Source organism: Odontesthes bonariensis, chromosome 19 (genome assembly GCF_027942865.1).
Source record: "Odontesthes bonariensis isolate fOdoBon6 chromosome 19, fOdoBon6.hap1, whole genome shotgun sequence".
In the NCBI taxonomy this organism is placed as follows: Eukaryota; Metazoa; Chordata; class Actinopteri; order Atheriniformes; family Atherinopsidae; genus Odontesthes; species Odontesthes bonariensis.
This window is the reverse complement of record NC_134524.1, coordinates 5,309,223-5,333,461: the sequence shown is the minus strand read 5'-3', so window position 1 is coordinate 5,333,461 and position 24,239 is coordinate 5,309,223. Positions and strand designations below refer to the sequence as shown.

Genomic DNA, 24,239 nt, shown 5'->3' with positions numbered 1-24,239 from the left:
TCTTCAGTTATCAGGCCCCTTTCTGTGGAACCAGCTGCCAGTTTGGGAGGCAGAGCCTTCAGTTATCAGGCCCCTCTCTGTGGAACCAGCTGCCAGTTTGGGAGACAGAGCCTTCATGTTCTCCCCGTGTCTGCCTGAGTTCTACGGCTTCCTCGCTGTCCACAAACATGCAGGTTATGTTGATAGTTGACTATGAATTGACCCCAGCAGTGAGGGTGGGTGTTTGTCTCTGTGTGGCTCTGTGACAGCTGTGATAGGCTCCACCCTCAGTTAGATTAAACAGGTAGAAAAGATTAATTGACTTAAATAAGATTCACCATCAGTTTGATCAGCTTGTATATGGGTCCTCGTTTTTTCACATTAACTTATGCATCAAATGTTTTTAATTCAAGTCATTTGCTGAGTCAGAGTGTCCCTGTTGTTGTTCCTGAGTCTGACTTTTAGTCGGTGCTGCGCAGCCGCAGGAAAAATATCGTTGTTGCCTTGTCTTCCGGTTGTCCAGCAGATGGCGACATTTCCTCTCACTTGAATTGCAGGAAGACTCAGAGCTTTACTTTTTGAACAAAAACTGATTGCTTGAAGATAAATTTCCAACTCCTTTCTCCCGGAGTAAATGAATAAATATCAGCAGAACCAGAAATAATCCTCATCTATACTGTGAAACTCACATTTATTACCAAAAAAATTTGTGTTAAACATAGAACTTTTAAGCACTTTCAGCTTTTTTTCAGTTTCAAAACTAAATGAAAAAAGTGTGTGAACACAAATGTATGAAGAGAAAATGGGTAAGCAGCCTGGTGGAGGACGGACTCAGACTTTCAGTGAGAAGGTGACACACTGTGGAGTTTAGGCCTGCCGTCGAGTTATTACCTCCGATTGTGTTGCCGTGGTGACAAGCTCCACAGGTTTTTCACTGAGCAGAAAGTCCCTTTTTGACAAAATGTCGGCCCTGTGAAAACACTTTAAAAAGCACAAAGGTGTTTTTTCTTTTTTAAGTGGCTGCTTTGTTTCCTGTTTCTCTGAAATGAGACCAGAGGAAAGGCGCAGCTTCATGTTGTGGTTTTCAGTGCAGAGCGTCACGTGTTGTCAGCAGGTGTGACACATGAAAAGCATTTCAGCAGCACAGATGTGTTCAGACAAACAGCGACAGGCAGAAAAAGTGTTGTTATCATCAAAACTGCACAGGATTCATTTGCTCTGCACCGAACCGTCGGCTCTGCTGACTTCCTGTCATACGTCAGTAGGTGCTGCTTTATAAAGCCAGACTTTCAGGAAGACCGCATCACAACAGGATGACATTCACATGTCTTTGCCTCGTACTCTGTGAGTAAAGCCACCTTTTAACAATGTTTTGCCTTCTGCTCTTTGTTTCATGACATCTACATGTCTCACTGACACCTTTCTTTAAAGGAGAAGTTCGGTTTTACTTAAATAAGGTCCAAGAACTTCTCCTTGGAAGCACTGTTTTCACATAAATCGGATGTGTGGACAGTAAAACAAAGTCATTATAATTCATCTTTATCTTTTAAAATCGCAGAATTATTTGTGAGTGTATCTCATCAGTGAATATCCCCAAGTTTTCTCATGTTTTTGGGGCAGTAAACTTTAAATGTTGGTAACTCTGACTGTTTCACCGAAAACACAGGATAATTTAATATAAATACTTTGGATGTAAAACTAACATGTAACAAATCCCTGACGTTTTACAGCTTAATCAGTCTAAAGAGTTCATTAAACTGGAACATGTTTCATGAACACTAGTGGTTTGTGGTGGGCAGGTGGGTGTTGTTGTGCTGATTTCCTGCCGTTTCCATAGCGACAGCGGTGCGCCAGAGATAGAGACATTTATATCGTAATTGTTTTTCAGCGTGAGAAATGCTATGTGTGGCGTGTGTCTCACACTCATTGCGGGAGATTTGAGAGCCCTGCAAGGCCCTGACCTCATCTGGTCTTACCTTATTTCTTTATATATGTTTCCTTGAAAACTGAAAATAATTGCAGGGATTTCTTTGAACATTAATATAAACACAGAGTCAGTTCTCCTCCAACGCAGCCTGAACCCTCTCAGACGAGCTTTCTGTCCTTTCTTTAAGGAGTCTTCAGGAATAGTTCTCCAGGCTTCTTGAAGGACATCCCAAAGCTCTTCTTTGGATGTGGGCTGCCTTTTGTTCCGTTCTCTGCCAACATGATCCCACACTGCTTCAGTAATGTTGAGCTCCGGGCTCTGGGGAGGATTCATCCCTCCATCAGACCTGCTGCCACTGATTTTCAGCCCACTTCTTGTGTCCTTTGGCCCAGCTCAACCATTTCTCCCTGTTTCCCTTCCTTAAGAACGGCTTCCTGACAGCCACCCTTCCATGGAGCCCATTTCTGATGAGGCTTGGGCCAACAGCAGATGGATCAGCTGAAGGTCCAGATGCATCTCTCAGCTCCTGTGTCAGGTCTTTGCTGGATTGGTTCCTCTTTCTTAAGGACATCACTTTCAGATCCTGTTCATCTGCTGTAGATAGTTCTTTAGGCCTGACACTTCTTCTTTTGTCCTCCACTCGTCCAGTTTCCTCAAATGTTTTAAGGACGCACTGCACAACATGCAAAAAAATGCAAAGAATGGATTTTTCTTCAATAGCTAGCTCATGTGACCCATTGACACAAAATCAGTGTGTAATTGTTCTACTAGGTTCTACTAGGTTAATCCAGACTTAAAATGGAATAAAAATGGGTGTGGCTCATCTGTCTGGTCTAGTAGAACAATTTCCCTAACTGAACCTCCGGAGCTTGAATATCCAACATCCAACTTCGAACTAACTTCACCGCGGTTTCCTTCAGGAGCTTTCAGAGACCGAAACACTGAATCTTTCATCTGCTGCTTGTTTCAAATTAATTATATATAGAACATGTCATCATATCAACACATGCTCCCTGATAAATGCTCGTTTTGCTCAGCCATCCTCAGAGAAATTAACCCCTCTGCGGCCACGCTGCGCGTCACTCCGGACCAGAGCCAGTTCTACCAGTATGAGAGCATCTCCCTGCGCTGTGCGGCTGACTCCACCGGCTGGGTGGTGAGGAGGAACACGCTCCAGCAGACTGCTCAGAAGTGCCAGCGCGGCTGGGCGATCCAAAGGGGCTCCTCCTGCATCGTTGAGAGCGCTTACCCAACAGACACCGGGGTGTACTGGTGTGAATCTCCGCAGGGGGGGAGCAGCAGCACCGTCAACATCACAGTGATCGGTAATGTCCCGCATGTCTGTGTTCATTGGGTTTATCTCAGCAGGACGTAAACATGTTTTTACTAGGGCTGGGCGAGTTAAGTCGTTATTATCGCGTTAACTCGTTAATTATTTAACGGCAATACATTTTTTTTTGCGCACGCAGGTTTAAAAAAAAAACTTTTTTAATTAATTTTATTTTTTGGGCTTTTTTAAAATTTTTATTTTTATTTTATTTTTTGGGCTTTTTAAACTTTTTTTTATTTTATTTTATTTTTTGGGCTTTTTAAAAAAATTATTATTTTTTTGGGCATTTGGGCCTTTAATGGATAGGAAAGTTCAGAGAGACAGGAAGCAGGGGGCAGAGAGAGGGGGAACGACACACAGCACCCCTGTTTTATTATTTATTTTATTATTGTAAAAGTCTGTAGCTCACCGGCTTTTATTTTGTAAAAGTCTGTCCCTCACAGGCTTGTATTTTGTAAAAGTCTGCTGCTCACAGACTTTTATTTTGTAAACGTCTGTTGCTGTGTTTGCACAACAAATGTTATGGCACTTTCATTTATATGGCAGCACATTTAAAATAAAACTAAATGCTAAAGGCTATACACTACTTTTGAATTCATTTTTGGATTTTGCGTACAAATGCGATTAATCGTGATTAATCAGGGAAATCATGTGATTAATTAGATTGAACATTTGAATCGTTGCCCAGCCCTAGTTTTCACTCTTTTTCAGGCCACGGTGTGATGCTCCACAGCCCTCTGCACCCTGTGATGGAGGGGGGGAATGTGACACTTCGCTGTTCCTACAGGAGAGAAGAAGCTGGTGCAACGATGTCAGACTTCCCTGCGAACTTCTTCAGAAATGGCTCTTTCATCGGGAAGGAAGAATCAGGGAAGCTTACCCTGAATCTGGTTACAAAGTCTAAGCATGAAGCTTTCTACAAGTGTCAGCATCCCACCGAAGGATCTTCAACCGAGAGCCTGCTGACAGTGGAAGGTGAGGCTTTGCTTCTAGTTTACAGGTTACAGGTGTCCATACTCACGGTATGTTACCGTTAAAGCAGGACTCTAACCTTTGGAGACGGTGCAGTTTAATTAAAAAGTCAGTTGAAAACTAAAATGAACCGGCAGGCCCCTCCCTCTCTGCTGGGCTTCAGCTGTTATCTGTGCGCTGCTTAGTAACCAAGGCAACCGTACTCGTCCTGGCTCAGATTGGCTGTTTTCATTTGGGTGCGGAGGATTCTTGTGAATTGCATTACATGCAGTAGGGGGCGCCAGAGAAGCGGGGTGTATTATTCTCAGGATACACTGATAGTTCGAGCAAATAAGACATTTCATTGACAAAAGTTACTTTTATTTAAGTGACCTGAAGTAAACTGACTCATATTTCTGTGGAAATGTGGGGTCTGTAAACTGTAAACGCTCACATTTTCATAAAGTTACGAGTGCCAACCCGATATTTTAACTAGTTTTATCCCCCGCAGATAAGATGGTGTGTGCTATTGGACACAGCTTGTTTTCTCTACTGTGCTTGTGAGGTTTTAAATCTGCATTTAGAGCCAAATGTTGGCCAACAAACAACACAGTTAACTGGACGAACATCTAAATATATGCTGGGGTAACTTGGTAAACTGTGACCGTGGTCCTTTTTGAAACCTATACTTTTTGTAATAATTTTGTACTCTGGCAATGTTAAACCACCTTTTTTTAAATCTATGAACACAGGAACAAAGCAGGAACAATGAAGAAACCTCCTGCATCTGTGCAGCTTAACAGCTGATCAAACTTGTTCATTCATAACTGTAAATGTTACTTTATGGAGTTATTAACAGTTCTTGTAACATAAAGGATTTTATAAGTTTTGGGGGATTTTATAAGACTTTCATTTAAAATGAAATTCTACATTATGCATGTTTTTTTTTCTCCTCTCACAGCCAGAGCTCAGCCCAACGTTCTGTCTCCCACTCCTGCTCCTCCTCCTCATGCCTTCCCTTGGACCAGGGTGATTTGTGGTGTCCTGCTCTTCATCCTCTATAATATCATACTCATCTTGTGTGTGTACACGTACCGGAAGTGGGCTCGAGGTAAGAATCCAGACGAGAACAAAGCCTGTGAGCCTTTTAGAATCACCAGGATTTCATTGTTGACTGCACATGAACTGAAGTTTGACCTTCATCTAAGTATTTTGAGGCTCCAAACCATGATACTCCCTCCACTTTTTTATGCTGTAATACCAGTTGTTCTTTATTCCGTCCACATTACTGTACAAGTGGTGTTGGTGGTCTTTCATGAATGAGAGAACGGGGGTTTCCTTCCCTTCACTCTTCAGTTAATTTGTTTGTAATCAGAGCAGACGGAGGCAGTTTCCTGATCATAGCTCTTCATGCTGCTGTTATTCTGCCTCATCTTCCTCTTCCAGGACTCTTGGTTTGGTCTGTACCCCAAGAAAGATCAGCAACAGTCCCGTAATTCTTCATTTTGCACATCGTTTATCCTGTTGTGGATTGATGATTCAAAGTTTAAAGTTCCAGTTTGTAACGTTTAGGATGATCTGTTGGCTTAAACACATGATGATCACCACAACTAGACTAGAGCCATTACAGGGCTCCATCTACAGGGTCGTCCATGGTTACAACGAGATGAACATGTGTACAGTGAGACAGATGCTCATTGTGTGAAGGCAACAACAGAAGAGATCCAAGCGGTTGGATCATAATGCATCAAAAATATACTTAAAGATTAGGGCTGGGCGAGTTAACTCAATTATTTAACGCCGATAAATATTTTATTGCGCATTAACGCTGATTTGATTTATTAAAAAAAATATATTTGGTGGGGATTTTGTGCCTTTCATGGATAGGAATGTTCAGAGAGACAGGAAGCAGGGGGCAGAGAGAGGGGGAACAACACGCAGCACAGGGCCGTCCGATGCGGGACTTGAACCGGGGCCAGCTGCAGCGAGGACTATAGCCTCTGTACATGGGGCACCTGCTCAACCCACTAACCACCCGTTTTATTACTTATTTTATTTTGTAAAAGTCTGTTGCTCACAGGCTTTTATTTTGTAAAAGTCTGTTGCTTACAGGCTTTTATTTTGTAAAAGTCTGCTGCTGTCTGCTGTGGAACAGGAAAAGAAAGTAATCGGCGGATCCACCAAACATGGAGAAGGGTACGGAACTTTTACTCGGCCATTTTCTTTTTAAAGTTCTTCCAGACGGCGGAGTCGACAGAACCAAAGTCATCTGTAAACACTGCCAAGTTGAATTGTCTTCTCAGCGTAGTAGTTCCAGTCTAAAATATCACTTAAAGGCAAAACACACAACTGATAGCAGCAAGTCATTCAAGGAAACAGACAGTGGAGCGAGGCTTCTACATAAAAACTACAGAAAGATGCTGATGTTAAAAGTGTGTTTGCACAACAAATGTTATGGCACTTTCATTCATATGGCAGCACATTTAAAATAAAGCTAAATGCTAAAAGCTATACGCTACTTTTGGATTCATTTTCGGATTTTGCGTACAAATGCGATTAATCAGGGAAATCATGTGATTAATTAGATTAAAGATTTTAATCGTTGCCCAGCCCTATTAAAGATAGACATTATCCTCATTTCCTCTCATAAGATCAAGAGCTCTGATCATGTAACTACTCGAGCATAAATGAAAATGTTAGCAACAGAAGGCTAAATGTTAGCTACAGAAGGCTGTATCTCTCACACATGGACTCTGCAGCTCACCGCTCAGACTGAGATGGTGACAATGCTGAGAGGAAGGAGGGAGTGTGATGGGGGGGTGGGGCTGAAAACTTTTGTCAAAGCTTTGCCTTGTGACGGTTCTTCTGCTTCTCTTGCAGCCCGAGCTGATGCTAAATGGTGATATTCTAATAATGGTGGACAGCACTGATGAGAAGAAGAAGAAGAGCAACAATTAAACAGCCTGTAAATATGAAGAGAAAATCCTTTTTACTGTTGAAGCATCACGAATGTGTTTCTTCCATAAACGTGATGTTTATGGTCCTTTATGTTTTAAACTTGTATATAAATATATGAAGCTTTACCCTGTCATTTTGAATAATAAACACATATTTTAACTTTCTTTTAATAAAGACTTATATTGTACAGAAGTGAGCACTCGAGTGAATATTTTCATACTTTGAAAAAAGGTTTTATTTCTCAGTGACTTTATGCTGATCTGGTGAATCAACATATTTCCCCCTATCGGCACACAGTTTGCAACATGACTCAAGAAACCAATCAAATCAGTCTGAACCCACATGTGTGACGTCAGGATAACTGGATTTATTAGGCGCCATCCTCTGAGGAACCTGAAAGATTTCAATCCAACAGAGATCCAAAACCGGCGCTTCAGGGGTCAGAAGATGGACGAGCAGCAGGAGAAGGAAACGGTTGTTATGGTGACACCGAGAGGACAAACATGATGAGATTCCAGAAAATGCAGCAAAATTAAAACGTCAACAAAGCAGAAAACACAAATATTAAAGCACAGCAAGGAGACGTGATGCAAACTGATGAAAAAAAACAGGAGACACAAAAACTGTCTGAAAATGCTGTGATGTTGTTGTGTCTTTCACCTCCGGTACTCTCAGTTATTCAACGACATCCTCTTCTTGTTATAAATGAGGAGGTTTTTTTAAAATTTATCCAACACTCACATATCAGCTTTGAAGCAGTCATACCTGCTGTGTGCATCACTTCAGCAGCTCACAGTGCCACCTGTCTGCTGACAGGGGGCGCTGTTGTGCAACTGAAACTCCACAGAGGCACCACAGACCGAGATGATGTGCATTTAGAATAAGAAATAATCGAGTAAAAGCAGCATGATAGATATTTTAAAAGATATAAATGTGTGTTTGTGACTTGTATTGAAGTGCATGAACCTTTCGTATGAATGCTCCAGGCCTGAAAGTGTCCTGGGGGGCTGAGGTACTGCAGTTCATAACTTTATGATATCACATCACACATCAACAGCTGGATAACAACACATTCTGCTTTAATAAAGTAAGAAAAAGACCAAAAATAAAGGAACTTATTGGTGATAAATGAAGTTTGTGGGAGAAAAAAAAGGAATATTCTGGGACAGATGTGACTAATATAACTAAGATAGCTGCTGGAAGGAGTCAGAGGTGTGTTACAGGGGCAGAAATAAAACCAACTGAGGGAAACAGAGGAGCATCCTTCCATTTGGGCTTATCCAGGCTGAGGCAGCTCACACACAGACAAACAACCCTCCAGGTTCACACTCACACTTTATTATGATCATCTACAACAGTGATACTCACTATTTTTTTCACAAGAGCCACATTGACAGCAAAATCAAGGGAAGAGCCACTTTTACTACAACATACTAAAGTCATATTTTTGCAAATATGTATTTCTACATATAAAACATCCCACAAAAAAACACAGCCAACACATTTTCAATTCAGACCACATTTGCCTTAAAACTGGGATGAGCAGAAGCTGGCGTGCATGTCCTCGACTTTCTTCATGTGGTATTTGTAGTTTGTTGTTGTAATCACAGTGAGACATTCAGGATGAGCATGGTTTTTGTGCTGGTTTTTGCCCTTTTTTAATTAAAAAACGATCCATTGTGCCTGCATCTCAGCTGGCTAAAGGAGCTAGCGTGCTCTGCGGTCAAGTGTGAGGTGGTTTAAGCGGGCTGCGTTGCCAGGTTTAACAGTTCCCCCCTTTAGGAAACACCATTAAGCCTTAATTAATACTTAATAAAAATACTTAATACTGATTAAGTATTTTAATACAATAAAAAAATTATTGTTATTGTTACCATATTGTTATAAGCTACTATGAGAGTGTGTGCCGCCAATTAAAGCTTGAGGAGCCGCGCAATGAGTATCTCCGGTTTAGAGCCACTAACTAACCTGACCTGCATGTTTTTGGGCTGTGGGAGAACATGCAGCCTCCACAAAGAAAGGCCCCGGCTGGGATTCGGACCGGGAACCCTCTTACAACGATGCTAACAACAAAGGAACAGACACTGTGAGATAAAAAAGTTAATAAGAATGTTTTTTCCTACTACTTCATATCTGAGACGTTCTAAAGGTAAGAAAAGGCTGAATGAGAGGGAAATGATGCAGCTTTAATCCCACTGATGTGCGGCTGCTCTTCTGCTGCCGACCTGCTGGAGAAGCGTCTCATCGCTGAGGGGTCAGACGCTTTGAAGCTCTCCCTCTGTCTTCAGCTCGAGCTGCAGGGAAAGAGAAGTAAAGAAGCCAGAACACATGGCTGTAAGGTGATGTCAGAGCGAGACGTGTGTCAGAACTTAATGAAGGATTCACCACAGAACTCAGTGCAGTGCTGATAAGTGTTTGATCTGAGCCTGGTTCAGTTCTCCCTGCAGACTGAAGTGTGAACACGGACAGAGAGGAACATTTATCTACAGATATCTCAGCAAAAGGAACATTTATCTACAGATATGTCAGTAAAAGGAACATTTATCTGCAGATATCTCAGTAAAAGGAACATTTATCTGCAGATATGTCAGCAAAAGGAACATTTATCTGCAGATATCTCAGTAAAAGGAACATTTATCTGCAGATATCTCAGTAAAGGGAACATTTATCTGCAGATATCTCATTAAAAGGAACATTTATCTGCAGATATCTCATTAAAAGGAACATTTATCTGCAGATATCTCAGTTAAAGGAACATTTATCCGCAGATATCTCAAAAAGAAGTAAAGAAGCCAGAACACATGGCTGTAAGGTGATGTCAGAGCGAGACGTGTGTCAGAACTTAATGAAGGATTCACCACAGAACTTGAGCAGTGGTCACACGGCATTGTTAAAGATGAATAAGATAAAAAGAATAAAAGGACGGCCTTACCTCGAGCCCGCCTTCGGTTTACGTAGATTCCCATCAGGACTATAACGATGGAGAGGAGTAGCAGCAGGATGGAGAGCAGCAGTCTGGTCTGAGACTTGGGAGGAGGGTTGGTAGGGTTGGGAGGCGTGTCTTTCACTGAAAGAAGGAAACACCAGTGTTAATGTGTCACCACCCACCTGGTTTTCAGAGCTCAGAGCTTGTCCTTACATGGCATGCAATGACACACATGTGGTTAACAGAAGAGAATGAAAAGTATGTCATGTTGTATTTCGGGGTTTTGGTTACAGGCCGTGCTGTTGACTTGTCGGTACCTGGTGTGAGACGCTTGGATAAGACAGATTTAACCCTGCATGGGTACAGAAACCTCTGCTTCTGATGTAACTCGCTGCTGTGGATCAGGTCTCCATGGTTGACTGGAATTCTATTAATTCCTACGTTATCTTCATTGGCTTTTGTCTTTTTCACAGACAGAGCAATTGGAGGTCTGATTCCTGTTTTAACACTAAATCACTTTGGGTGGATCTAACAGTTTAGCATCCAGAGACCCTGCATGTTGACCTCCAGGATCCTGTTTTAAAGCCCTCACCACTGGACTAAGGATTCTTCTCTCCCTCCCTTCTCACCTCTGCATCAGTTTGACTCTTTTGATCATAACCAGGCTGGCAGCTCAGGTGATGGTGGCAGGGAGCTCAGCGGGACGGCTCTCCAGTCCCTACATGCAACACCAGCTGATGCTCCTTCACATTCTCATCAGTAATGAGGCTGAAGCGTATTTCACAGCCATCAGACTGTTTCTAAAATCCTCCTTTTTAGGGAACAGATTCTGACTTTGTGTCCTAAAACTATCATCTAATTGTGCTGTTTTTACTTGTGAGCCAGCAGTGACTGCTGCCTCCATCATTGCTTCATCATCTCTTCTTCTACACTCGATAATGGTGCTAATCACACAGATGCTACACATGGCAGAACAGGATCACCTTTCACAGCCAGCCAGCTCTGCGGGGACCGTCCTCTTGTGGGGTGTTCACACTCATAGAAGCCTTCATGAGACGGGGACACTCCTAAAAGACGCATCTTTCCACCGGGCTGCTCTCCGATGAATGTGTCGTTTCTGAAGAACTTAGCAGTGAAGTTTGATGAAGACGTGGGCTCGTATCTTCCCCTGCAGGAGCAGGTCAGTTCCACGTTCTTTCCCTCCGTCACAGGAAGTGAAGGACTCTCCAGGATCACAGTGTCAGCTGGAATTCAAACAGACAAAAGAAAAACAAAGTTATGTTTCCATCCAGGAGGACTTCAGTTGGACTTCTGGGCAGGAGCCGGTGATCCAGGAAAAGGACACATTAGAGCAGGGTGTGTTTTAATTAGGGCTGGGCAACGATTAAAACGTTTAATCTAATTAATCACATGATTTCCCTGATTAATCGCAATTAATCGCATTTGTATTTGAATTTTTTCAAAAGTCGTGAATAGCTTTTAGCATTTAGTTTTATTAGGGACCGAGCAGTGAAACTGCAAGGACCCTATTGTATCTGTAAGGTTTATTATTATTCTTTCTTATTCTTTGCAAAAGGTATGCGAAAACTCAGGAAATTTTGCGAGCGCCACCTGCTGGTCGACGACATGAAAGAATCTAAACTTTATATTTTTGGGAGTCGCTCATTGACTCTGTAGCGCCCCCTATGATGCTTAAAAATGGTCCCCTTAATAGGATTAGTTTCGCGTGGGACGACGAAATTCGGTACACTCATTCATCATGCCCAGATGCAAAAAAAAGTCTCATGTCGCCATGGTCCCACGTCCACAGGAAGTCGGCCATTTTGGATGGAAAGTGCGTTTTCGTGCCATTTTTGACCGATTCCACGCCTTGCTTAAGATCGAACTTGTCCTACAGATTTAATGCTACAGACTTCAAACTTGGCCAGGTTACTCTTAAGACATGGAGGGAAAAATTCATTGGCCAACTTTTTCAAAACTTAAAGGGCGTGGCCGTGGCGACGCCTCAAAGTTTGATGACTCGCTATCACTCGCCACGAAAATTGAAGTCGCTTATAACTCCCACATACATTATCCAATCTGTCCCAAACTTCATACGGTGAATGCTGGACCCAGACTGAAAGCTCACATATAAAATAGTGACATCCACCTATAGCGCCACCTGCTGGTGGTTGGAAATGTCTTTTTTTTTCCACACCTCGCATTTGATCGAACTCCTCCTACATATTTAATACAAAAACCTTCAAACTTGGCCAGGTTGCTCTTAAGACATGGGCCGAAAAAATCATTGGCCAACTTTTTCAAAACTTAAAGGGCGTGGCCGTGGCGACACCTCAAATTTATGACGCGCCATAAAAAATTAAATCGCTTATAACTCCCACATACATTATCCAATCTGTCCCAAACTTATTACGGTGAATGCTGGACCCAGCCTGAACGTGCACATACAAAAAAGTGATATCCACCTACAGCGCCACCTAATGGTGGTTGGAAACTTCATTTTTTTCCAGGCCTCTTATTTGATCAAACTCCTCCTACATATTTCATGCTAAAATCTTCAAACTTGGCCAGGTTACTCTTAAGACATGAGGGCAAAACTTCATGGAGAAACTTTTCCAAACTCTGAACGGTGTGGGCGTGGCCACAGGTGAAAATCGTGTGATGGCGTTTGTAATATGAAAGCCTTATCATCATCGTAAAGTCATGAAACTTGGCACACACGTCCACCCTGACGACCTCGTACGTATGTAAAGGGTATTGTGTGTGGGCTGAGCAAAGTGGCTCAGTGGCGCCCCCTAGAAATTTTCAAAAACCCCTCCGCATTGGGGTTATTATGTGCTCGTACGTACGCAGAGGGTATCGTGCGTGTGGGCAGAGCTGCGCGTCTACGGCATCCAGCGCATGCCCCAACGTGCGCACATCCAACGTACGCACACCTCGGTCCCGCTCACAGCTGCTTGCAGCTTTCTAGTTTTAAATGTGCTGCCATATGAATGAAAGTGCCATAACATTTGTTGTGCAAACACACTTTTAACATCAGCATCTTTCTGTAGTTTTTATGTAGAAGCCTCGCTCCACTGTCTGTTTCCTTGAATGACTTGCTGCTATCAGTTGTGTGTTTTGCCTTTAAGTGATATTTTAGACTGGAACTACTACGCTGAGAAGACAATTCAACTTGGCAGTGTTTACAGATGACTTTGGTTCTGTCGACTCCGCCGCCTGGAAGAACTTTAAAATGAAAATGGCCGAGTAAAAGTTCCGTACCCTTCTCCATGTTTGGTGGATACGCCGATTACTTTCTTTTCCGGTTCCGCAGCAGACAGCAGCAGACTTTTACAAAATAAAAGCCTGTGAGCAACAGACTTTTACAAAAATAAAAGCCTGTGAGCAACAGACTTTTACAATAATAATAAATAATAAAACCTGCGTTAATGTGCGATAAAATATTTATCGGCGTTAAATAATTAACAAGTTAATGCAATAATAACGAGTTAACTCGCCCAGCCCTACTTTTAATGTCGGCCTCGATGTTTTATAACCTTAATCTTTTGCTTTTTAATGAGTGAAACAGCCATTAAACAGCAAGTGAAGGCACCAGGAAACAGTGACTGAATGCAAAAATAACAATTCAAAGAAAGGTTACGGGGCTCCATCTCAGCTCTCTGACAGAAATATTCTACTTTTAAAGGTGTTCGGTGATCAGCTCACCTCATAATATTCTTCTCTGCAGTTCACTGTGTGACTAGAAGCAGGAAAAACCTGAAAGAACATTTACGTACTGGTCACAGTGATGTGGAGGGCATTGCTGCAGTGTCCCTGCTCAGACTGGCACCAGTAGAGTCCGGTATCTGACTTATAGACGCTGCGATTAATGCAGGAGGACCCATTCTGTCGCCCCCAGGCTTTACACGGAGCAAACGGCTCAGAGGTGTTTCTTATCACCGTCCAGCCGCTGAAGTTGCCCGGCGGGGCACAGGTCAGATTGAAGGATTCATAGCGGAAGAACTGAGATCTGTCGGGCTGGATCGTCAGCAAAGCTGCTCCTAAAAGAGGAAATGAGAGACCAGGAGAAACCATGAGGCGGACATCTGTAAAAAGGCCCTTTGTGGTCGCTCAAAGATGGAAACATGCCCTTTACTTCAGTAACTCTTAGGCTGGTCCGATTCCGTGTAAACCTGATGCTGCTGTGAGGCTGACATGCGTTCTGTGTGACGTCTGCTTCCTTTTTAGATACATCCCATAATGCATTTGTAACAGTCCGAAGCACAGAACATAACATCTGCAGCGCGGGGGAAGAATTTAAACACCTGAACATCGCTGAGCTGCTTCTAAAGAGCTTATAGACATATGTGAGGCACGGTGGTGGGATTGTCATGGTATGGGATGGGTCAGCTGCCTCAGGAGCTGGACAGCTTGCAAGTATTTGATTCAGCTGTGACTTCTGCATCATATCAGAGGGTTTTGGGTTGATAAGAGTACAGCTAAGGTGGAGCTAAACAGGAAGTTTAGCTTTTCAACAGAATTTAAAAGTAAGCGTGTGAGTAAAACCACAAAGACGCCTCAAAGAGAAGTAAGTACCATTCAGAAACACACTGCTCTCCATTAATCTGACTCAAACTAATGTCGGTGTCATGTCTGAACGAGCACCGAGGCTAAAATAAACATTCACATCATCACTTATAACCCGGCACAAGTCTGACCGACATCAGCAGATGTGACCTGGTGCAGAATCTGAATGTTTTCTTCAGCGCTGTAGCCAAACGAACAGGAAGAAACCCTGAATGTTTGCCACAGGAACGTCTGTGGTCGCCGACTCAGCAGATGATTATGGTCGAGACAGCAGTTCAAGATGGGAGGAAGCTAGATTTGTCCTCATTAAGCAGTTTTTTTTGTATAAATTAGCTTAAACATTGAACATATTTTAGGCTTAAAACTCAACTCCAGACTTTTCCTCTTTTAAACGTTACAGACTGCTGAGGTCAGCAGGAGATTTGACTTCAGAGAGTTGACAGCAGACGTTGGTAGATTTAGTGCTTTAAAAAGACAAAAATAACCCAATCAGAGCAAAAACATAAGAGGCTACAACTGAAAAAATCTCACCAATGAAAAGGCAGGTCGACACGAGCTCCATGTTGTGTTGATGCTCTCTATGCTCTCTGTGATCTTCTGAGCTATAGCCAGACGTCTACCCACATCCTGAACTGGCACCGGAAGTTTGAGCTGCAAAGACCATCTGAACGTCACAAAGACAGCACTTACCAAAGCTTCCTCAGAAAATGTTGCTACTGTTGGTGCTGGAGTCGAGTTTTTACTGTGAAAACAAACTAAATTCAACAAGGGAACACCCCTAAAATAAAGGTTGAGCCACAAACCGTTTTTTTTACTGCTCAGCTAACTGTGAGAATGATGAAACACAACTTTATTCTGTAAAACTTTCCAGAAGTCACTGCAAAAACAAATGTTTTCTGTTTTAACGGTTAAAAAGAACTTCCGTGTAAACATTACAGGGAAACATTAAAACGGTGTTTAACTGTAAAGTACTGCTGACTTTCTACATTCTACGTTTAGAAACTCTGGGAACCTCAAGTGCAATTTCACACAGAAGTTCTGACTGGATTTTTTTTTATTGTTATGAGCTATATGCTAAATTAAATAACTTAAATAACTTATAATATACATTAACATGGAATTTTGTAAGCTACATGTATTATCTTTTTGTATTTAATTGGTGGCGGGGTAAGTCTTTCTTTTTTTGGAGGGGGGGGGGCTGCAAGGGATGGTTTGCCCAGAGCGTAAATCTAGCCAGGACCGCCTCTGCAGGGAGCCAAAGAAGAGAAGCTAAAACTGGAGAAATATGATCTCTGCTGTTGGATCTCAGCAGAACTCTGGCTGCAGGGTTTTGGATCAGCTGGAGGCTTCTCAGACAGTCTGTGGGACAACATCAGGACACAATCTGTCAGATCAGCGCAAAAGCTGCTTTAAATCAAATACGTGTTCATTAAAACATCGTAACAGAGAGTCTTACTCAGCATCTGATTGGTTCAAATAGTGTTTTGTTAAAATCCTGATAGGCCCAGACACACAGTGAGACCTGCTGTAAAGAGCAGAGGCGTGTTTAAAACTCACCTGCTGCGCTTCCTGGTCTCACAGGTGAGGGACGCGTCGCGTGCGGGGAGCCATTACTCCTGCTGTATTTACAGACCGAGGGCCGGATCCAGGGGCCACACGGACTGTATAAGTACTGCCCGGTGGTCTTATATGTGTTAGTGTGGGGCGTCAAACATGTTCCGAGTTTTTAGTTTTTGTTTTGGCCGCCAGAAAAAATGGAAGGCGCTCAGTCTCCTGATGTCTTTGATGTTCGGTGAGTCTGTTCCTTAAAGCAGTTCTTTTTCGGAAGAAGAGGATTTAGAGCTTCTTTTTGGATACCTGAGGGAATAAGTCGCGTATTTAAATCAGAATGTCATTGTCTTATGAGTTACTGGGCCTAAATTACGGGTTCGTTACTAACCTGTTCAATAAGAATCCCTGAATAAGCGCTGATATATTACGCAATATATATATATATATATGTATATATATATATAGATATATATTTATATTTATGCAACTAGAGGTTGATACACTTGAACTCAGGAACATTTTGACCTTTGAGGCTGAATTTCTCCAAAATGATACAGTGAATGAGCTTGATACTGAGTGAGTGAACAGTCAGGATGTTCCTGAGTTCAAGTGTATCAACCTTTGTCAGAAATTATGGATGAAAGGAATTTTACAGTAGCGTAAATATTGCAAATAATGCCTTTTTCACTTCAAATCAATGACCATTGATGCTGAATTTCTCCAAAATGATACAGTGAATGAGCTTGATACTGAGTGAGTGAAGAGTCAGGATGTGATTTTACAGTTGAGTAAAATATTTGCACGCTCCGTGTCATGGATGGCCTGCATTTGCCATAAATTCTGTAATACGGACGCACTTTAAATCAGAGAAAGACGAACGTCTGCTCACTTGACCGTAGTCATTTTATGAGGTATTTTGGTGGTATAGATGCTATGATAAGTCATGAAGATACAAATATCCTCGAAATATAGCCTAACTTAAAAGTTTATTTTTGTCTACAGTCTGGTGTAAAATGTCCGGTTCAGGATGCAAAGTGGCTGCAAAACCGCTCAGTGAGTATCTTCTGACAGCCTCTTTAATGAACTTTAATGTACTGTATTACAGCATGAACTTCAACAGCTGGAGTTTTGGATATGCAGCTGAAGAGAGATTATGTTTCTCCACTTTCATGGTCCGGCTATTAAGTATAACTCAAAGCCGTGTGTTTGAAAAGAGAGAATTCACAGCAAATGAAATTAAAAACAAATGGACAGAAACAGGAGGATATGTTACTGAAGGAACTGTAAGAAACCGGCTGGAGGAAATGGGATTTCTAGCCAGAAAAAACAAAGTTAAACCATCAGTAACACTTAAAGACGAGAAAAGCAGGTCACAGCGGGCTGAAGAGAAGCAAATTAGAACATCTAAGCCTGAAACTGAAATCTCTGTTTAAAAGTTGTGGTGTCAGTTGTTGTGCTTTAAATGTTGCAACCACAGTTCATCTTTAAGTTCAAAGAGCTTTTCATTTCTATCTGAACAACTTACAGGAAGTTATTTATGTATTTGTCATTTAAGATTTTTTTATGATCTGCTATAGAAATATTAGAAATGACAGACGCGGGCTGTAGTTTTTCAGCCTTGATCAGCTTCTCCTCGTCCATTATTCCCCGAGTCATGCTAACCTGTTGCTAACCTGTTTTTGCTAACCTGCTCTTGCTAACCTGTTGTTGCTAACCTGTTGTTGCTAACCTGCTGCTGCTAACCTGTTGTTGCTAACCTGTTACTAACCTGTTGCTTACCTGCTGCTAACCTGTTGTTGCTAACCTGCTGTTGCTAACCTGTTGTTGCTAACCTGTTGTTGCTAACCTGCTGCTGCTAACCTGTTGTAGCTAACCTGCTGTTGCTAACCTGTTGTTGCTAACCTGTTGTTGCTAACCTGCTGCTGCTAACCTGTTGTTGCTAACCTGTTACTAACCTGTTGCTAACCTGTTGCTAACCAGTTGTTGCTAACCTGCTGCTAACCTGTTGCTGACCTGTTGCTGACCTGTGGCTGACCTGTTACTGACCTGTTGCTAACCTGTTGCTGACCTGTTGCTGACCTGTTGCTAACCTGCTGCTAACCTGCTGCTAATCTGTTGCTGACCTGTTACTAACCTGCTGCTAACCTGCTGCTAACCTGTTACTAACCTGTTGCTAACCTGTTGCTGACCTGTTGCTAACCTGTTACTAACCTGTTGCTAACCTGTTGCTAACATGTTACTAACCTGTTGCTAATCTGTTGCTGACCTGTTACTAACCTGCTGCTAACCTGTTACTAACCTGTTGCTAACCTGTTGCTAACATGTTAATGACCTGTTGCTAAGCTGTTGCTAACCTGTTGCTAACCTTTTTTCATGATCTGCTATAGAAATCTTAGAAATGACAGATGCGGGCTGTAGTTTTTCAGCCTTGTGTCTGTGTTGTTGCTTTCAGCTTTGTGCCATGTTCACATCTGTGGAGTGTATGCTGATGGAGGCTGTTTTCTACATTACAGGTGGAAGCGATGCAGACGATGCCTGTCCACCAAACGCTTTAAAATACAAGAGGAATCCACCAGTAAAAGCTGTGAATGGCAGTACTGTAACTCTCCCATGTATCCCAAAACTCCCTCTAAATAATGATCATATATTGGAATGGAAGAAAGATGGTTCAGATATTTTAATTGTGAAAGAAAATACGATCCAAAACGAAAAAAACAAAAACAGGATGCGTCTCGCTGCCTCGATCGAGGGACTGAAAAAACAAAACGCCTCACTCCAGATTGATCATGTGGTGATGTCCGATATAGGAACCTACTGTTGCTGCATAAGACTTCCAGGAGTATATCTATACTGCGTCAATCAGACTCTTGGTAAGAACCCTAACCCCACATCAACACAAATCTTTGTTTTTACTAATATCAGTGCAGTAGGGGGTCAGCTGAATGTGGGTGCTCATGTGCGGGTTTTCCCTCGTAGGTCAGTTTAGCTCCAATTAGAAATGTTTTATCAGTATTAGCGAACGGGCACAGCAGCGCAGCTCCGTTTAAGGTGTGCCGGACTCGCTGCGCACAACTACACTGCAGGGATGAAGCTGAACAGGAAGCCCAGTGAGGCGCGGGGGTGTGGCGTCCAGAGAGGCGACACTCAATGGGGTCACATGGCACTGAAATGATCGGATTATTGGCTAAATTACAATCAGACTGAGTTATTAAGTGCATGTAGACACCTTAATCTGACTATAAATTGGATCGGATTAAAGGGACAGTTTGCCTCTTTTGACATGAAGCTGTATGACATCCCATATCAGCAACATCATTTATGAACATTTTCTTACCCCCTGCTGCGTCCTGTGAGTTCCAGCCTCGTTTTGGTGTTGATGAAAGTAGTCCGGCTAGTTGGCTGGGGTTTAAAAAATAAAGCGTTTTGCTTCTCAAAACAATATGCATTCAACAGAGTAATACATTTGCATCACAAAATCGTTCTCCAGGAAGAAGTCAGACCTCACAATCGCTTGGCCCTATTTTCTCTCCCTTTGTATCACTGCCGCCTGCCGACAGCCGCGCCTGTTACGGTGTTTGCTGCTCGGTCTGCACAGCAGACACTCTTTGTGCCTCTGATCCAATTCATTCACCGCCATATATCCAAGGAGAATTACCCTTGCTCAACTCATTCTTATTGTAATTTAGCCAATAATCTGATCCTTTCAGTGCCATGTGACCCCACTGAGTGTTATTGTTTTTGCAGAGTTCGCTGGGGTGAGGAGAAGAATAAATGGAGTGTGTTGCTCAGCTCCAAAGAGTATTGTTTGTGAGTTTTTGTCAGCAGGAAAGAGTGACTTTAGGAGCCCTGTACACTTCGGAACGCTACATCAGTATCTCTACACAAACTACATATTTTCAACATGTAGATTGATAAAAGTGACTCCTTAAAGGGGAAGTTCGTTTTTTTTTTTTTTTTTTTGTTTTAAACCTGAACCTTATTTCTGGCGTAAAATACCTTCATCTACTCACCGATAACAGTTTGGTGAAAGTCGGCGTCCTTTCAATTGGCTTTGTTCTTAGAATTGATATTCTGTATTTTACTAAATAATCCATGTTCCTAGTTTGTACTTTTCCACTCTGCTCATATGGTCACACAATAAATGACCTTAGATGGTCCAAGACTCTAAGATAGCATAGAGAGCCTAAACAATTAGCCTGGGAAAGCATAAAGCTTAAAGCAACATTCACACACATATTGTTTGTCTTATCCAGAGAACATGATGAAGGCGGTGTTGAACCTGCTCATGTCCAATTATTATCGAGTCTAAGTCCAACCTCTGTGAGATAAAGGGTCATATAAATATGAAATGTTTCCGGAAGCCGGGGCTCTGTCCCTCCGAGCCCAGCGCTGCTATACTTCACCTGTGACCACCAATAAATACTTTGTTTAACTTGTTCTCGGGCTTCCAATGAAAGAATCGGGCTAACACTATGTAGATCACTGGATATCGGCGTATATCCATATAACGGGAGAGAACAGGGCATATGTTGACCTTGTGAGTTTCTACCTTTTGCAGACATGCAACAGTGAGTGATTCAAGGAATGAGAAAAAAAGTGGTTAAGAATATCAAAAATAAAGAAAGCTTATCTCTTTTTATATAGAGCAGGTTGCATATGTGCCTTTAATTCTCAGTCTTTGTCATTTTCTCTTCCAGAACTGACCAATGGAGACCCAAACCCTGAAGGTCAGCTCAGCAGTTACTGTCTGAACATTAGAACATGTATTTCTTTTTTTCTGGAGGACTTCTGTGAAACTTTAGCACAGTGTATTTCTTCTTTAAAACATGTTTTTTTAATGTGTTTATTGGTTCTTTCCCTTTAAATCCGATGCCGATTTGTGTTGTTGCTGCTTAGGCATTCAGCAGACCACCGTCAATCCAACACCAACGCGTGAGTAACCTCTAAGAGCTTCTAAAGAGAGAAAAATTATTAATTACAGGTTTTTTCATAGTTAAGAACAAAACAGAGTAAATAGCAAATGAATGTATTTTTTATAACATTCCACCTTAAGCAGGTTAAGACAGATTTCACTCATTTAAACAGGTGAAATGCCAGAAAAATCCCACCAAAATGTACTTTTAACAGCAGCCTGCACTTCAGTTTTTATTCTGTGGATCTAACTCAGTGTCTCTTACATTCTTCCAGCAGCCGTGAACCTGACAGATAAAACTGACATCGTTCTTGCTGTGGTGGTTGTGGTTGTGGTTGTGGTTGTGGTTGCAGTTGCAGTTGCATGTTACTGCATTAAGAAGAGAGGTAAGGCATCTATTTAAATTAAAATGTTCATTTGACATGTCCGGGGCATTTGAAGCGCTATCCTATTGCTAGAGGTTGTCAAATACTGACAGTAGGACACAGACAGGTGCAAATCGGCGCTCCCTGTGCGGCGATTGCGCTGTTTGCGCAGCCTGTCATGCTAGCCAAATACGTGGTGGCCAAGGGGCAAATAATAACCCTTCCACGTAAAACAACAACTTGCACACTGCAGAAACGTCACACCACTTTATAAACCATCCGACAATAAAGTCACAAGCCTTACCATCAAAACCATATGCATGGTTCTCACATTACTGGCATGGGGACGTTACAAAACAACTTTATAAACAGCATGTCACTTACCGGTTGTTGGTATACGCGCGCATGTGAAAGCCCAAAAGAGTCGATGGACGATAATCCCATATACAAAACAATTATCTTCTCTAGAAAAACTGCGTTCAAGTATTTAAAACATTACAACAATACATGCCCAGTAATATTGTTGAGGCTCATAAATGAATGATAATAATAATAATAATAATAATAACTAGAAAGCTGCAAGCAGCTGTATGCGGGACCGAGATGTGCGCACGTTGGATGTGCGCACGTTGGGGCATGCGCTGGACGCCGTAGTCGCGCAGCTCTGCCCACACGCAGGATACCCTCTGCGTACGTACGAGCACATAATAACCGCAATGCGGAGGGTTTTTGAAAACTTCTAGGGGGCGCCACTGAGCCATTTTGCTCCGCCCACACACGATACCCTTTACATACGTACGAGGTCGTCAGGGTGGACGTGTGTGCCAAGTTTCATGACCTTGTGATGATGATAAGGCTTTCAAATCACAAACGCCATCACACGATTTTCACCGCCTGGCCACGCCCACACCGTTCAGAGATTGGAAAAGTTTCTCCATGATTTTTCCCCCCATGTCTTAAGAGTAACCTGGCCAAGTTTGAAGTCTGTAGCATTAAATCTGTAGGAGGAGTTTGATCAAATGTGAGGTGTGGAATCGGTCAAAAATGGCACGAAAACGCACTTTCCATCCAAAATGGCCGCCTTCCTGTGGACGTGGGACCATGGCGGCAAGAGGCTTTTTTGTGCGTCTGGGCATGATGAATGAGTGTACCGAATTTCGTCGTCCTACGCGAAACTAACCCCAATGCGGGGACCATTTTTAAGCATCGTAGGGGGTGCTACAGAGTCAATGAGCGACTCCCAAAAATATAAAGTTTAGATTCTTTCATGTCGTCGACTGGCAGGTGGCGCTCGCAAAATTTCCTGAGTTTTGGAGTACCTTTTGCAAAGAATAAGACGGCGGAATAATAATAAACCTTACAGATACAATAGGATCCTTGCAGTTTCACTGCTCAGTCCCTAATGATAATAATAATGATAATAATGATAATAATACCTGACAATGCGCTGTTTGTGTTGCACAGGAGCACGTCCAAAAAGACGAGGCAGCCAACAGGAAGGAGACGCTGTTCAGGAGACAATTCCAATGACCTTAGAGGAAAATGAAAATCCAGTCAGGCAAAGTCATGTGGTGTAAAAGAAAGGCAGCAGGTCCCAGGAGTCGTGCGGCATCATCTGATGACTCACAGGGTCTCTGAAACACTGCCACACTCTCCTCCTGTAAAGAAGATCAGACTCATGAGATTAAGTTAAAACAATGTGTGTACATGTGATCTATCCCAAAGGGAAAAGCTTCCTTCTGCACATCTCAGTAAAATCTGTGGGAATTCTGGACCTTTTTCTTCTTCATTTCCTTCTATAAGAGCTGTGTTGTGCATGGAGGGAAAGTCACCAAAGCATCACAGCTAATGGCGTGTTTTAGCACAGAATTAAAGTGTGGAACTGTCTTCTTTTGGATTTAAGAAGTTTGAGTGATGAGGACTTAAAACTATTTAAACAGGCATTTGTTTTACTGTGTTGTATGCTGCATGCTTTGTCTTTCTGTGACAACCTGTTGTCCTTTTTATGAACTTTTTATTGTTTTATCTAATAATAAAATAATAATAATAAAACTTTTATCTATTGTTTTATTATTCTATTCAGATTTCTTGTAGCTTTAGCCTCAGATACTCTTTTTATAGAACTTTAATGATGCCATTTAACGCTTTGAATCACTTTACTAATCCCATTAAAAGAGGTTTCACATCAGAACTCAGTTTCACTGAAATGAAAAGAGAAAATAGTCACATTTCCTCCTCAGCGGTTGCTTATCAGAGGAAGACTGAGGGATGTTAAATTAAATGATGTTTAACACCCAGATGAATGAGGAACTTCCTCATTCAAACACAGAAGTCTCAGCATGATGCATGAGAACAGCAACAGATGCAGAGCAGAGAGCGACACACAAACTTTGAGATCTTTGCTTTCCCTTCTGCTTAAGGTTGGATCTTTATTATTATAAGATAAGATTATTATAACTTTTCTGAGTTGTTTAGTTGGTTAGAAAAGGCTTTTAGCTAAAACATGAGATTAAGATTAGCAGCTTGGTTTGACTAAATGTGAACTAAATAATATTTCTCTTACCTGCTCAAGTTGTTATTTTGAGTTAATACGACTGTGTGGTGGGTAGCACCTTCACAGCAGAAGGTTCCTGGTTCGATTCCCGGCTGGTTCTTTCTGTGTGGAGTTAGCATGTTCTCCCTGTGGATGTGTGGGTTCTCTCCAGGTGCTCCGGCTTCCTCCCACCACCCAAAGGCATGCATGTTTTGGGGTTTTTTGAGTCTCCAGTAGA

At 42.2% G+C, this 24,239-nt stretch overlaps 3 protein-coding genes across 4 annotated transcripts; 2 read left to right on the top strand and 1 right to left on the bottom strand.

The window, feature by feature from the left end:
- Positions 1–1,135: 1,135 nt before the first annotated feature.
- LOC142368599 (uncharacterized) lies at positions 1,136–7,337 on the top strand. The gene is made up of 5 exons (XM_075450807.1): positions 1,136–1,323; positions 2,944–3,231; positions 3,948–4,211; positions 5,149–5,298; positions 7,068–7,337. The coding sequence occupies exons 1-5, from the start codon at positions 1,293–1,295 to the stop codon at positions 7,088–7,090; spliced, it is 756 nt and encodes a 251-aa protein (XP_075306922.1). The 5' UTR covers positions 1,136–1,292; the 3' UTR covers positions 7,091–7,337.
- A 1,131-nt stretch (positions 7,338–8,468) lies between these two features.
- LOC142368997 (low affinity immunoglobulin gamma Fc region receptor II-like) lies at positions 8,469–15,223 on the bottom strand. The gene is made up of 5 exons (XM_075451216.1): positions 15,172–15,223; positions 13,851–14,114; positions 11,055–11,315; positions 10,078–10,212; positions 8,469–9,439 (listed from the first exon to the last, which is right to left on the bottom strand). Exons 1-5 carry the CDS (start codon positions 15,200–15,202, stop codon positions 9,387–9,389), a joined length of 744 nt encoding a protein of 247 aa, XP_075307331.1. The 5' UTR covers positions 15,203–15,223; the 3' UTR covers positions 8,469–9,386.
- Positions 15,224–16,210: 987 nt separating this feature from the next.
- On the top strand, positions 16,211–23,526 carry LOC142368871 (uncharacterized). Of its 2 annotated transcripts, none has more exons than XM_075451074.1 (7): positions 16,211–16,432; positions 17,194–17,244; positions 18,705–19,061; positions 20,889–20,918; positions 21,088–21,123; positions 21,382–21,489; positions 22,933–23,526. In XM_075451074.1, exons 1-7 carry the CDS (start codon positions 16,354–16,356, stop codon positions 23,043–23,045), a joined length of 774 nt encoding a protein of 257 aa, XP_075307189.1. In that variant the 5' UTR covers positions 16,211–16,353; the 3' UTR covers positions 23,046–23,526. The 2 variants fall into 2 exon arrangements, with proteins under 2 accessions (XP_075307189.1, XP_075307188.1); XM_075451073.1 differs by having other exon boundaries at positions 21,379–21,489.
- Positions 23,527–24,239: the final 713 nt, after the last annotated feature.

Excerpts from the sequence above, each read along its gene's own strand:
- LOC142368997 (XM_075451216.1), bottom strand. The coding sequence starts at position 15,202 with ATGGAGCTCGTGTCGACCTGCCTTTTCATTG. Across the intron at positions 11,316-13,850 it reads CCTCCACATCACTGTGACCA|CTGACACTGTGATCCTGGAG; the intron begins GTACGTAAATGT and ends TTTGAATTCCAG. Across the intron at positions 9,440-10,077 it reads AAACCGAAGGCGGGCTCGAG|CTCGAGCTGAAGACAGAGGG; the intron begins GTAAGGCCGTCC and ends CTTTCCCTGCAG.
- LOC142368871 (XM_075451073.1), top strand. The coding sequence starts at position 16,354 with ATGTTCCGAGTTTTTAGTTTTTGTTTTGGCCGCCAGAAAAAATGGAAG. Across the intron at positions 20,919-21,087 it reads TGGAGACCCAAACCCTGAAG|GCATTCAGCAGACCACCGTC; the intron begins GTCAGCTCAGCA and ends GTTGCTGCTTAG. Across the intron at positions 21,490-22,932 it reads TTACTGCATTAAGAAGAGAG|GAGCACGTCCAAAAAGACGA; the intron begins GTAAGGCATCTA and ends TGTGTTGCACAG.
- LOC142368599 (XM_075450807.1), top strand. The coding sequence starts at position 1,293 with ATGACATTCACATGTCTTTGCCTCGTACTCT. Across the intron at positions 4,212-5,148 it reads GAGCCTGCTGACAGTGGAAG|CCAGAGCTCAGCCCAACGTT; the intron begins GTGAGGCTTTGC and ends CTCCTCTCACAG. Across the intron at positions 5,299-7,067 it reads GTACCGGAAGTGGGCTCGAG|CCCGAGCTGATGCTAAATGG; the intron begins GTAAGAATCCAG and ends CTTCTCTTGCAG.